The sequence below is a fragment of the Panicum virgatum genome, chromosome 8N (genome assembly GCF_016808335.1).
Source record: "Panicum virgatum strain AP13 chromosome 8N, P.virgatum_v5, whole genome shotgun sequence".
Taxonomy (NCBI): Eukaryota; Viridiplantae; Streptophyta; class Magnoliopsida; order Poales; family Poaceae; genus Panicum; species Panicum virgatum.
This window is the reverse complement of record NC_053152.1, coordinates 3646661-3661228: the sequence shown is the minus strand read 5'-3', so window position 1 is coordinate 3661228 and position 14568 is coordinate 3646661. Positions and strand designations below refer to the sequence as shown.

The 14568-nt window shown below is 47.1% G+C and overlaps 2 protein-coding genes across 2 annotated transcripts; both read right to left on the bottom strand.

Moving 5' to 3' along the window:
* Positions 1-6154: 6154 nt before the first annotated feature.
* LOC120686616 lies at positions 6155-7599 on the bottom strand. Its single transcript, XM_039968824.1, has 2 exons — positions 6426-7599; positions 6155-6189 (listed from the first exon to the last, which is right to left on the bottom strand). Exons 1-2 carry the CDS (start codon positions 7597-7599, stop codon positions 6155-6157), a joined length of 1209 nt encoding a protein of 402 aa, XP_039824758.1.
* A 2485-nt stretch (positions 7600-10084) lies between these two features.
* LOC120685483 (avenacosidase 2-like) lies at positions 10085-13812 on the bottom strand. Its single transcript, XM_039967433.1, has 12 exons — positions 13612-13812; positions 13421-13520; positions 13165-13234; positions 12884-13024; positions 12683-12745; positions 12468-12555; positions 11905-12160; positions 11454-11787; positions 11318-11352; positions 10971-11073; positions 10633-10741; positions 10085-10519 (listed from the first exon to the last, which is right to left on the bottom strand). The coding sequence occupies exons 1-12, from the start codon at positions 13770-13772 to the stop codon at positions 10285-10287; spliced, it is 1695 nt and encodes a 564-aa protein (XP_039823367.1). The 5' UTR covers positions 13773-13812; the 3' UTR covers positions 10085-10284.
* Positions 13813-14568: the final 756 nt, after the last annotated feature.

The window sequence follows — 14568 nt, the reverse complement described above, 5'->3', positions numbered from 1 at the left end:
AATCCTTTTTTCCTAAATGATAGATGTCTCAAATGGGGGATGAATGTTACTCTACTGATCGGATCAACGTCGTGTGCGAGCAGCTCGCCGGATTCATTTTGAACGAGATCTTGGATCCTAGAGGCGAGTTCTACCACGACGGTCACATCTATAGAGGACTTCCATCGACCTCCTGAGGGGACTAGTAGTTGGACTGCTAACATGACTTGTACATTTGTAAATATTTTTAAACATTATGCATTGATGTTTGTAAATTTGTAAATATATTAGTTCATCTAATTAGCTTAATTATATGCTCGCATTTCACTTTTAGTTAGTTTCAAATATTCTCTGAAAACGAACACGAACGACCAATGAACGTATAGTACTGTAGAGCTTGAGTGCGTTTAGCAATTATAAAAGAATAAACAGTAATAAATATAACAAACAAAACTGGATTTGGGGAAAAAAGGGAAATGGTCATTGGTACCGGTTGGAAATACCAACCGGTACCAAAGGGGCTGCCACCTTACGTCAGCGTGGCAGCCTCTTTGGTACCGGCTGGTCTTTCCAACCGGTACCAATGGAAGCCTAAGGCACCAGTTGAAAAACCCGGTTTCTTAAGGCGAGGCCATTGGTCGCGGTTGCGGGGCACCGGTTGGGAAACCGGTGCCTTTGGCCCTTCTCAGCTGGTGCCCAAGGCCCGTTTTCTAGTAGTGGTAGTTGAGCCCCATCATGTTGTAGGAACCCACTAATTTGGCTTTCTCTTCATTGTTGAACTACAGTAGTCGATCCCACAACATTGATCTCATGGAGAAGGGGTATTCACCATGAAACATTGGTTCCATGAACCATTCTAGGTTGTAGTCTATGGATCTTGCTTGGGCTTGTTCATTGAGGTTGCATACGGCTCAGAGAACATTACATCATCCCTATGTGTCCGTCTTCACCCTACAGTTCAACCGTCCATATAGATTCACTACTACAGAACAGGCGATTTGTTCCGGTAGGGAAACCCCTATTGTCCCGGTTTCCCAACCGGGACCGCCAAGGCGGGACAAAAGCGGGTGAGAATTCGTCCCGGTTCAGGGATCCTGGACAAAAGAGGACCACCAACCGGGACCAAAGGTGCTGCCAGGACCGACGTGGCACACAGCCCCTTTGGTCCCGGTTGGTGTTGCCAACCGAGACCAAAGGTGCTGCCAGGGCCGACGTGGCACGCAGCCCCTTTTTTCCCTGTTTCTTTTGGTTTATTTCTTTTTCATTTCAATTGTACCTTTGCATTGGAATTCAAGTTGGTTTATTTCTTTTTTATTATGAACTCCACTAATATATATGTATACAGATATTCATTTATGTAATATTTGTCCATAATATTTATCAAATATATAGGAATTCACATATATGTATATGTGAATTCCAATATATATGATAAATATTACATAAATGAATATTTCTATACATATATATTATTAAAGTTGATATATATATATATATATATATATATATATATATATATATATATATATATATATATATATATATATATAGGACCCGTCTATTTAGCACCCCGGGTGTTGAATATTATTCAACACTCCGGCGGAGCGCCGCCCCCCACTCCGGCGAGAGATATTTACTGTAGTAAAATCTGGCTGGATAGGCATTTTAATGCAGACTTTATTATCATGCGCATAGTAAAAGCTAGTATGTAAAGGTTTGACACCATACCTTAATGCTCGCTTGACCAGACACCTACTAGTCTATGCTGATTTAACGCTTACTAGTAAAAGCTATCTCTGTCTCTATGAATGTTTTGGGGTGCTTAAAGGGATTTGAGTTGACCGGTTGTAGCATGTGGTGGAGTGGTCGCGGTAACTCTGACAAGTTAAATTTTACTATGTTAGTGTATGCAGGAGTAAAATGTGATATCATCATGTGTCCTGGAAGTAAAAGGCATCAAATTTCAGCGCGTGAGGTAGCACATTCACCGGACCTCCAACAGCGATCTAAAAATTAAACCGTTGAGGTAGCACATTCACCAGACCTCCAAAACAACGATCTAAAAATTACACCGTTGAGGTAGCACGGGTGTAAAAATTGATTCTTCCCATATTCCATGTGTTTGACCTGGATTAGTGCCTAGTTGACCATTGTATTGATCGGGGAGCAGTGAATTTTGTCAACCCCCATACATCAATTTCATAGACATTTACCACTAGTTTTTTTTGGCAAAATGTGGTGTCAAATTGCCTAGCAATGTTACTCCGATGAGCCTAAAAATAATCATGGCTCCTCCCAGCACGCGTGCTCCCCTCCCCCGGTTTACAACATCTGTAATATTCTTAACTTGTAGTAAATTTGTACTGCTATAGCAGGTTCTGCCATTAAAATGTTGACATGAGAGGACTCATATTACTCTTGCAAAAACACAGGTATGATTACACAAGTATCAACGACTTTTAGGTACATTTACACAACAATACAAGCATGATTTTGCCGGTTGATGATGTAGCTCTAACACAAGCGAACTTGCAGAAATAAAACTGCAAATGAAAAGAATATGCTATTCCACAAGCTCATTGTCCGAAATGTTCCGATATAGCACTGCTTTCAGGAGCGCCTCTGCGTCAGCCCTATGCCTCTTCTAACTGCCTGCATTACCAATAAATATTTATTGCAGTGTCTAAAATATCGAATCTAAAAGATCGAATATGAAAATTGTAAAAGATACTACTCTATCTAACCCGTGAAGCACGTACTACTCTAAATTGTGATATTACTATCTGAATACGAACAAAAATACTACTTTGAATTATGAAAAAGATACTACATAAATTTTTTTTAAAACTAAGAGGAGTAATATTCGAAGAAGTAATTACCAAAATTTTTAAAATTAGGAGGATCAATATTCAAAGAAGTAATCACCCCGTGCATGCATCTGCCCCCCCCCCCATCCTTCTAGCTTGCGACTTATCTAACATAAGCACATACTACTCTCAATTGTGAAATTACTACCCGAATATGAATAAAAATACTACTCCAAATATGAAAAATACTGCATAAAATTCTTTAAAATTAAGAGGAGTAATATTCAAAGAAGTAATTAATCATCCCATGCATGCAACTGCCTCTCAATCCTTATATCGTGTAGCTTATCTAACAAAAGCACATACTGGTCTAAATTGTGAAATTATACTGCTTGGATATGAACAAAATACTACTCTAAATTTAAAAAAACACTACATATTTTTTATAATTAAGGGGAGTAATATTCAACGAATTATTAACAAAATTGTTGAAGATTTCTAGGAGTAATTTTCCAAAATCAGAGAAGTAAAAAAATCATGATATTGGCCGTGTTGTTGACTATTGACTTGCAGAATTATTTTCACTATCTAAATTGGTCGTGCTGTTGTGTGGCAGCATAATGTAATGGTCACATGATTCACGAGTTATGAACTACTATAACGCACAAAAAATACTACTCTATATTATAAAAAATACTAATCAAAATTATCAAAGTGCTTCTTTAAATTGTGGAAAATACTACTTCAGTAAGAAAAAAATATTACTCTAATTTATACAACAATACTACTCAAAAAGTGTGAAAAATACTACTTCAATAAGAACCAAATACTACTCTGACTTATAAAAAATACTACTCTAGCAAGCTTTGCAACATGGAAACACAATGATAATTTTTTATGTTGTGAAAAATACTACTACAATATTGCTTGTGCTACTACTATTCTGGATATTGCACAAAGGGGTCAGCTTCTAGTTGTGAGGAATCAGATATGATGAATCGGAGAGTGCTTGCTCACTTGTGCTCTATGATTTTGATACGATGCGATACTCTATGATTCCGATATGAAGTTGAAGTAAAAATGATAACTAGATGCACATCAGTAAATGTTAAAGATGACGTAAAAAATTCTAATGGCAATGAACTCAATTGTCTGTTTGAAAACATGGTAACACCCGAAATTCATGCATGTGGGTTGTGGCTTGCAGCTAGGCACTACCAATTGAACGCATTTTGGGAACAAATGAACTAACCTGCTGCTATCGCTGATGGGGTTGTTGCTTCCTCTCCGTGCTGCAAAGTTTCAGTTGTAGCCAATGATTGTAGCGGAATGTTTGTTGCCTCTGCTTGTTCTTTGGCAGTCTGGCTTCAGGGGTGGTGATCTTGGATGCCTAGAACATCCTGGCTCTCCTCACAAACTGTAAAATTGACCACCCATGTCGTCAGGGGGCGATGCAACATCCAGACCATAGGAGGCTCGGTGTGGACGCGAAGAGGATCATGTCGTCGACGTACAGAAGAAGGTAGGCAGTGGCGCTGCCGCGGTTGTAGATGAACAGGGACGAGTCTGCCTTGGACTGGACAAAGCCGAGCGACATGACGTGCCCGACGAAGCGTTCGAACCACGCCCGTGGCGCCTGCCGGAGGCCGTAGAGCGAGCGGGAGAGAAGGCATACATCATCGGGGCGCTGTGGGTCGACAAAACTAGTCGGCTGCTGGCTGAACACCAGCTCCTGCAAATTCCCGTGAAGGAACGCATTGGAGACATCCAGTTGATGAGCCGGCCAGTTGTTGGTGGCGACGAGTGTGAGCACGGTTCGAATTGTGGCCGGCTTGACCACGGGCGAGAATGCCTCGTCGAAGTCGATGCCTGGCCGTTGGTTGAATCCGCGAACGACCCATCGAGCTTTGTATCGCTCAAGAGTTCTGTCGGGGTTCATCTTGTGCTTGAACACCCACTTGCCAGTGATCACTCGAGCGCCAGGCGGACGGGGAATGAGTGTCCAAGTGCGATTGGCCTGCAGTGCATCAAACTCGCGTTGCATGGCAGCGTACCAGTTGGAGTCCTTCAGGGCGGAACGGACGCTGCAGGGCACGAATGAGATGGTTGCCGCCGCGGTCGTCAGGGCGTACTTCGGGTTCGGCTTGTGGATGCCGGCACGTGCACGTGTCACCATGGGGTGACCCTATGGAGCGGCACCTGACGGCACTGCGAGAGATGAGGACGCTCGGCTCGGTTCAAACGCAGGCGAGGGAGCCGAGGGCGTGGCTAGTGTAGACACAGGCGCCGCACTGTCCGATGATGACTGCGGCGGCACGGGAGAGGAACGTGGCGGTGACGATGGCGTGGTCGGTGTACGCGGAGTAGGTACGCGTCGCGACGGCGGCGGAGGGTCACACAGCTCGGAGCGCGACCCGTTGGTGGCGATGACCGGGACGTCGCGGAACGGGAACACCACCTCATCGAAGACAACATGACGCGAAGTGATCACGCGGCCAGATCAAGCATCGTAGCAGCGGTAGCCACGGTGGTCCGGCGGGTACCCGAGGAACACGCAGGCGGTGGAACGCGCGGCGAGCTTGTGTTCGGCGGTCGCGGTCAGGTTGGGGAAGCAGCGACAACCGAAAACCCGAAGTTCGTCGTACGTGGGTGGAACGCCGAAGAGTAGCTCGAACGGCGTCGTTGTGCCCGTGGAGCGGCAGGGACGATGATTGATCAGGTGTGTGGCCGTCTACAGAGCTTCAGCCCAGAACGCCAAGGGAGCTGCACTGTGAAGTAGCATGGTGCGCAAACAATCGTTAATGGTGCGAAGCACCCGTTCGGCCTTCCCGTTCTGCTGAGAGGTATAGGGACAGGATAGGCGGAACTGAATGCCCAGGTTAGAGAGGAGGGTGCGCATGGCATTGGAGTCATACTCCCGACCATTGTCGGTTTGCAAAGCCAAGATAGGTAGTCGGAATTGAGTATGCACATATGAAAGAAAAGCACGAACAGTGGTTAGAACATCAAACTTATTGCGAAGAGGAATTGTCCACAAGTAATGAGTATAATCATCAAGAAAAACCACATAGTACTTGTAACCAGAACAACTAAAGACAGGTGATGTCCAAACGTCCGAATGAACTAGCTAAAAGGGAAACAAAGTGTTGGAAGTAGAGGGAGCGAAGGGAAGGCGAGCATGTTTCCCAAGCCGGCAAGAAGAACAAGAGTGATCTTCAGACTTATTGCACTGAAAAGGAAAAGTAGCTAGGACTTGGGAGGTGACATGGTCGTCGGGATGTCCCAAACGCTGGTGCCACAGAGCCATCGACGTGGTGGCGGCGAAGGCTTGATGAGGCAGGCGCAGGGGGTAGAGGTCGCCATGGCTGTCACATTGGAGCATCTCCACCCTGGAAGGAAGATCCTTGATAGAAAAACCGGATGGGTCAAACTTAATAGAGACATTGTTGTCACGGGTGAGGCGACGGACACTAATCAAGTTTTTAACAAGATGAGGGGAAATGAGAACGTTGTTCAGGTGGAGAGGTGCAGTGGCAGTGGGAATGGAAGTGTGTACTTGGTGGGAAACGGGTAACCGAGCACCATTGCCCACTGTGATGCAAGAGGAAGACGAATGAAGGGAGGAAGGATGAAAGTTACCAGGGGAAGAAGACATGTGTGACAACGCGCCGGTGTCGAAGTACCAGTCAGTGGCGCTCGGGGGTTGATGCTGTACGCCGGCAGACTGGAGGGCGGCGTAGAGGCCACTGGTGTCAAAGGCACCGCCGGAAGACGAGGTGGGCTGGTGCGCCACCGTCATGGCCTGCTGGGGCTGGAAGGGTGGTCGGGGACCCAAAACACCGGCTCCTGGCACACGGAAGGGCATTGGCCAGGCCTGTACCATGGCCTGCCAGGGGTTGTAGCCCGCGGCCCACAGTGCGGTCTGGGTGTTGTTGCCGGAGGAGGTGTTGGAGCGTTGGCCGTCGCCGCTGCCGGAGTTGTTGCCACGACCGCGGCCACGGCGGCGATCGGAGCGGTTGTTGGATCGAGTGTTGCCACCACCAGTGTTGGAGCGGGATGAAGAAGAAGAAGACGAGCCGCCCTGGGCACCGGTGGGAGCAGTGTTGGAGGAGTCACCATGGGTTGCGGTGAGAGCTTGGCCGGCCTCAGCATTGGCATCATGTTGGGCACCGAGTTCCTCAAGAACAAGGAAGGAGCGGGCACTCTGGAAGGTGTGCGAAGGGTACTTGGAGGTGATGACGGGCTTGACGTAGCGGTAGCGAGGGTTGAGGCTACACAGAAGATTGAGAACTTGGCTCGGCTCGGAGACGGGATGGCCGATGTCGCGCAGCTTGTCGGCAAGGCGCTTCAGCTTGGTGCAGTAGTCGTTGATGGACATGTCGCCTTGTTGCAGGGAACGCAGCTCGGTCTCGAGGAGAACGGTGCGCTGCAGTTCGTTGTTGCGGAACAGCCCCTCGATCGTGTGCCACAGGAGAAAGTCATCGTTGCGATCGTGATGCACCATGTCGAAGATGGCCGACGAGACGGTGGCGAGGATCCAGTTGATGACGCAGGAATCCACCATGCGCCACTCGCCGTCGCGGTCAACAGTCGGAGTGGTGTTGCGGACGTGACTCCGGAGACCGAACTTACCGAGCGTGGAGTCGAAGAAGAGGCACCACTGGCCATAGTTGCCCTCATCCATGTCGAGGATGACAGGGACATGATGGCGAATGGAGACGCCCTGGATCACTGAAAAGGAGGCGGGAGCAGCGGGTGGTGCTTCATCATCAGAAGAGGAGGAGACGCCGGAGTGGCTCGGCGAGAGCGCCATGGGAGCAGAAGAGCGGAAGCAGGAGAAAGGGGATCGAATTAAGTTGATACCATGTAGAATTGTATAGGGCAACCGAACCAATTCATTGATCAACAATGTGTACAAATATATAGTGTACATGGGTGCGCTTGGGCCATGCCGCGATGGAGTACAGGCGGCGGTAGCCGAGTAGCGCGGCGCGCATGCAAACGTGGAGCGCGCGGAGCGGACGCGAGTGCGCGGTGAACGCGTGCGGAATGGGCGCCGGTGCGCGGCGAGCGCGTGCAGAGCGGGCGCGAGTGCGCGACGTGCGCTGGCCGTTAGAGATCCTCAAGACGCGGTCATCCCAGTGCAGGCGCTAGCCGTTGCTGATGAGTTTCCGTTGACAAGCCCGTCCATATCAGCAACAGTCTTACGTGGATGAGAGAGAAATGAGGTGAGAGACTGACATGAGCTCTTATGTAAGAGACGCCTCCAGCACGAGAAACAAAGCATAAGAATCGATTTTGGAGCCCACCCTGTCTCTTGCGTACGCATTTCATGAACTTTAATTTATTTTTATATGTAAAAATTCAATGTTTCTATACCCCACCAGAGACAATCTAAGAGACAGATTATTGTAGCATATGTCTTCAAGTAGTGTCTCTAGATGATATGGAAGGGGCTTAAAGCCCCTCTTATTGCCCTTGCTCTAACCATACAAGAGCTTTGAAATTAACGCCGCGAAGGAGGTGAGGATATTTTTAGTTTTGCAATTAAAAAGCTAGGTTCGAAACTATTGTCAAATGCTTTCGCTAGAATGCGGACAGGTTCGGTACATTTGGAATGGTTTGTAGGGTCGTTAGCTATGGATCATGGGGATCGGCGCTCATTGATTAAATTTCCTTGTGATACTTAACTATTGCATCTAGTTTCAGGAAGTTCGTGTATTTTATTCTGTTTCTCGATCTGTTTCTGTTTCAGGAATGAATCCTCTACTTAATTGAAGGTCATCATTCTTTAGTACTAATATGGCCGGTTGTTATCTTAGTAGTGTTAATTGGAAAGCTAGCTTACCAGAAGATATCTGCACAGATTATTGTTTCTCCTCAATTGAAGCTAGATTATTCTAGTGAAGAAGCTTCTGGAGAATGGACTGCCGCGCATGGTCACTGTCGATGGGCATCTGGGCGGTGGCCTCCTGGTGGGCTTCTTGACAAGGACGTGTGGCATCTCCGATGGGATGGCCACAAGAAGCGCCTCAAGGGCACGCCAGTCCTCGTGGTGGTCTTTGATGTTGCCGTACTCGACCGCATCCCACATCTGCTGTGCCTGTAGTTTGACCTTCATGACCGAGCTCCAGTCGGCAAAGTTCGTCTTTGTAAGCACCGGTCACAGCATGCCGCCGCCGAAGTCCTTGTAGACCGTCTGGACGACATGGAACTTTCCCTCCCGCCGCCTGGGGTCACGCTAATGCCGCTCCGGGGAGGGAGAGGCTCAGCGACGCTGCTCCGACGGTGGAGAGCGATGTTGATGCCTCTCCATCTCCCGACCAGCGTCGTCGTCGCCGGCGGGAGCCTATGCCACGTGCAGCACGGTCATGGGCTCATCCACGACCCATTGAGCTTCCGCAACACGGGCCATGCGCACCTCAGCTTCGCGTGCGCGCTGGTCGTCGCGCCGTCGTGCAGCTGCAACCTCCGCTCGGCCTCCTCCTCGGCCTCGCGAGTCTCGCGCCGCAGCGCATGCCGCGGCCTTAAGCACCACCGCATCCTCTTCGCGCTGGCGCCTCGTGCTCAACGAGATTGGAGCTGTGGTGGGAACCGCGGCTCGATGCAGTGGAAACCATGGCCGAAGAACGAGGAAGAAGAAGCTGGTATAGTAGAGGAAGGGGAAGCCGGCTAGGTGCCGGATCCTGCTCCTCCTCATGCCCGTGCAGCTGTTGCTCCTCCTATCTGCTGCGCAGCCACTGCTCGTGCGCCCTGCAGGGCCCCCGTGCTGCCGCGCTTGGTCCTTGCCACAGGCCTGCACTGCGCCTAGCTTCTGCGTGTGCCATGCACGCCACGCCGCAGCCTCGTCGGCCGCGCCGCTCATAGGCCCGCCCTGCGCCTCTGCTTTCCCTAGGCCACCTGAGTGCGCGCCCGCTGCCGCTCGGATCCGCCCTGGCTGCACGCCGTGCGGAGGGAAGGAGGGGGCTTGCCAGGGGAGGGGGGATTGCCCCTGATGGAGGCGCCGCCGAGGGGGTGCGTCGCTGGGGAGGAGGAACAGAGGAGGTGGCTGCTGAGCACGCGAGGAAGAGAGAGATTGGGGAGGAAAGAAAAACCTAGCGCTTGATACCAATTGTTGGCCCAAAAGAATTTTTTATTTCACTCAAAGAGGCCTAATGGGCAGTCTTGATACATATATAGACCCAGGACGGCATATTCAAAAGAATATGCTACTAGACTCTTAAGACATCTTAATAGACTCTCAATAGACTCATCTTAGGACATCGAAACAAGCATATTCCAGTCAATATGCTATAACATGATATAAAGACTTAAATAGAAAAGTGGTGCTTTAACATGAGCACCAGCCTTCCTCTATCATACACATCACTTCGTCCATTTGCATTGGCATCCAAAAAGGGACACCGAATTATTTTCTTCTATTTTACTTGTTGGTTTCCAAGCTCACATCAATTTCATTCTTCGTGCATGCCTGGTGCGCAACCACACCACCCGCATCTCAGTTATTATTGCTGACCAAAGCTGGATCAAGGACGTCACCATGTTTGTCATTCATGACCCTCCTTGAAGCGCCGTTAAACTCTTTAAACCACTTGGCTGACTTCTTCATGTACCCCTTGAAGCCGTCGTTGCGGTCGACGTAGATGAGTCCGAAATGAGCGGTGTAGCCGCTAGCCCACTCGAAGCTGTCCAGCAGAGACCAGGTAAAGTGGCCGCACACGTCCGCACCCAAACTGCAGTGCAGATGCACAAGTCGATTCTCATTATTGTGTGTGTATGCATGGAATTGTTTGTATGAACTGCTAAACAAATGAAGGTTGCATTGGGTTTTAGCATTGATCGTTACTCTATTGATTTTTTTATGGCTGAGATGTGGCGTTGAAGATAATCTAGCCTTATGGAGTCATCCAATGCATCGCTCTTGGATAGATTGCCGTTGTCAACATCCGCGGTCCCTGCACAAACAATTTAAATCAAATCCTTCAATAGTGTGACAAAGGATCTTGATGAGGAACTACAAAGATGTAATGACTGGGAACTAATAACTGATGTTCCATATATATGAACCAATGATTGAGTGAGGGGGTTATCCAAACTCTGGACATACCTAAGAGGAGTAATTTGGTGTTATTTTAAAAAAAAATGTAGTACCATCATGTGGCATGGATATACATTACTACTTACCATTCTCAGTGATGTAGATGGGTGGATTTCCGTATCTCTCCTTGATGATCATAAGGAGGTCCTTTAGGCCTTTCGGGTGTGATTTAATCCAATCTATTCCAGTCTAAAAATTGAATTTAAAATGTTTAATAATTGTCAATGCATGCGTTCCAAGAAAACCACAGATTTTTCTATTGTTTTATAAAAAAATATTTAATTTGCAGTCTGTGCCACTTCACTTTGTGCTTGTAAATGTTTAGCCAAGTATCTGTGTGTGATGGTCATATACTTAGATTTTTGGTGATAGTTTTTGAGTTGAAGAACAAATTTTGTAAACAAAAACAACTATGTAGTTGGAGGATACATACGTCAAGACCGATAGGATTCCCGTCATGCCCACTCACTGCTTCAACAGAAGAATATAATATAGTATATTGTTAGCAAACGCCACATGTTTTCATGGAACTCTCAAGTAGTAGGGTTAGTCTGCAACTATATTCTTACTTTTCTCTCTAGCATAGGCTTCTTCGGTATTTGGCACTGGTGTGAATCTTGGAGAAATGTCGATATGCTCGGAGAACCTTGATGTGTAGTAGTTGAGCCCCATCATATCATAGGAACCCACTAATTTGGCTTTCTCTTCATCTTTGAAGTACGGTAGTCGATCCCTCAATAGTGATCTCATGGAGAAGGGGTAATCACCACGAAACACTGGTTCCATGAACCATCCTAGGTTGTAGTCAATGGATCTTGCTTGGGCTTGTTCATCAAGGAATGTCTTTGTATATGGTTCATAGAACATTACATCGAGCGCCATCCCTATGTGTCCGTCTTCACCCTACAGTTCATCCATTAATGTATAGTATACAATAGTAGCACACTACCAGTAATCCACCAATACCTATCATCTAGGGTGGTGGGTAGGGGGGCGTTGAGTGTGTCTTGGTGAATGTACCTTGTAATACGTCTTGTACAGATCAACAACCTCAGCATGAGCTAGGAGGATGTTGTGGCCAACAAGGTATGGCTCGTTGAGCGAGTCACCACATGGGATGGCACAATTGCGATTTGGTGAGCACCTCCCTGGAGCATACTCCCCGGTTCCATAGGCAAATGAACAAAATATGTGAGGCTCATTAAAGGTGAACCATTGCTTAACCTTGTCGCCAAAATGATCGAAGCACACCTTGGCAAAGTCTGTGTAATCTTTTCTGCAAAATTGCAAATAATCATGAATGATGTTCAATTGTAATAAATAGTCATGGCAGTTAATTAGCACTTCACTGAATGATAAAGAAAATGACATTGTTTTGAATCTTCAGCAACAAACTTTTAAAATTTGACCATTGGCCAACAAACAATATTTTAGTTTATAGTGTTATACAAATTGTAATTTACTGGAATTAGTGATCAAACATTATAATCTTTATATTGACATTGTTTTGTTTGTTGGGGGTAAGAACCACTATACTAGGTAATTGTGTATGTTACAATATATTATTATGGCTGCATACTTACATAATCCTTGGGTTTAAGAAGCCGCCATACTTGTCTTCCAGCGCTTGAGGAGTGTCCCAGTGGAAAATTGTTACATATGGCTCTATGCCTGAGTTGAAATAAATAAGTATTGAGTTGTGTAAACGTTTGTGCACTGTACTACATTCTTCCTCAATTAATTAGTCGAAGGATCAAGAAAAAATATCATTAGCTCTTTAGTCAAATAATATTCTCACCGTTCTCTTTCAACTTGTTGATCAGGTTTTTGTAGTAATTGATGCCTTTATAATTTATGTCACCTTCGAGCGTCCCCTCTGAAAACCGTAAGCATGTGTCGAAATTAGCACCACAGCAATCTAACATACTCTGATCGCGGAGCACAACGTCCTTGTTGTTAACTTTTTCATCGTACAAAACATATTGGATTATTTTTGTACTTACTTGGCAGTTTCTTGGCCAGGAGATGGAGAACCTATAGGCATCCATGCCCATTTCCTTGAGCATTTTGACATCCTCCTGTCGGTCACAAATGTTGATAACATAAATATTGATGCCAGTGCTCCAGCCAGCTATCATCTCTGTATATTCATTCACAATTACACATAAAGAATGGCATCATGTTGGTAATACTGAAAAGGTGCATCTTATTGTTGGTACATATACAACATATACAGCTTACGTAAACAAAAGAAAAATTAACGAGAGTTGAGTATTTTACCAGGATACTTGTGGCAGAAGTGGTCCCAAGTGCTTGGCCCCTTGCCATGCTCATTCCAAGCACCTTCAATCTACATATAGATGGAACATAAAAATAATCTCTTGTGCATATAAAACATACCATATCACTTAACTTGCATTTAGAGTTTTGGGCATCCATATTATTTTCTCTTAGTTATTATCATTAAGTAAAACTTAGCGTTATTTTCCTTCCGATTAGCAAAAGAAATATACATCATCCATGCTAGAAACAATACTTGGTACGCTGAAGTGGCGGCACCAAAGACAAATCCGTGGTGGAACCAGTGCCTCCTAGGGATTTCCCATGGCATGAGATGTTCTTGTCCAAGCTCGCTGCTCATCCTTTCTGATGGCATGAGATGTTCTTGTCCAAGCTCGCTGCTCATCCTTTCTGATGGCATGAGATGTTCTTGTCCATGCTCCCTGCTCATCCTTTTCTGCTTGTGATCTAAGGCTCAGGTCACACCTTCTCTTACTCTTCTCTGTTGAAGGTAGGCGCCATGACAAATTGTCGCCATTGGGTCCTATGTGGCTTCTAAGGCCTAGATGGGTACTGCGACTCATCAGGGCTGAAGCAAGCAGAGCCATTTCTTGGTAGCTGGATAGGTTTTGAGCTGCTTGAGTATGGGTTGCCCTTATGTTATGCTGATGCATCTATTTATAGATGGGGGTATGCCAAATCTGTCAGAGGCTAGGATAGGAGTGAGGCTATGAGAGAAAAATATAGGGAAAAGTCCATATTTTAACCTCCAACTATCACATTCGTCCGATTTTCAACCTTAAACTGCAAAACCAGACATCTTACACCATTAAACTGTCAAAATCGGACGAAATACCCCCTTAACCCAAACCACACCCTAGTTTTGATCCGACGTGGCAGATGGTTTCGGTCCACGTCACCGCGCTAGAACCTCCCTGGCTACCTCTCTCCCTCACCATGCCACCTTAGAGCTGCGCGCACCATCACCGTCAGTCAAAGCTTGGCTTGCAACGACTCGAAGCTACAGGCCCTCCCGACGACGACATGCAACACCTACAACTCCGGCATGACCCACTGATCACGCTGCACACCCTGGCCGGGTCCCTGGATGGCTGGAGCACCAAGCTCCACGGCGGCGACCATGGACGCGGCCCAGGAACATGGCGGCGCTCGCGTTCCGGCCACCCGGGGCACGAAACTTGCTGGTAGGAGGCTTCTACACCACCCACGCGCGCTAACGAACCCCACAAACCAACTAGTGATGACCCAGAACCCTGGGAAGGCATGGCTCACCGGCGGTCTGTCCCTTTGTGCGCGGCGGCGGGCTGATGAAGGAGATGACCGATAACTCGGGGCTCCGGTGACAGATTTAGCTCAGGAACGACTCAAATGGATCTGTGGCTA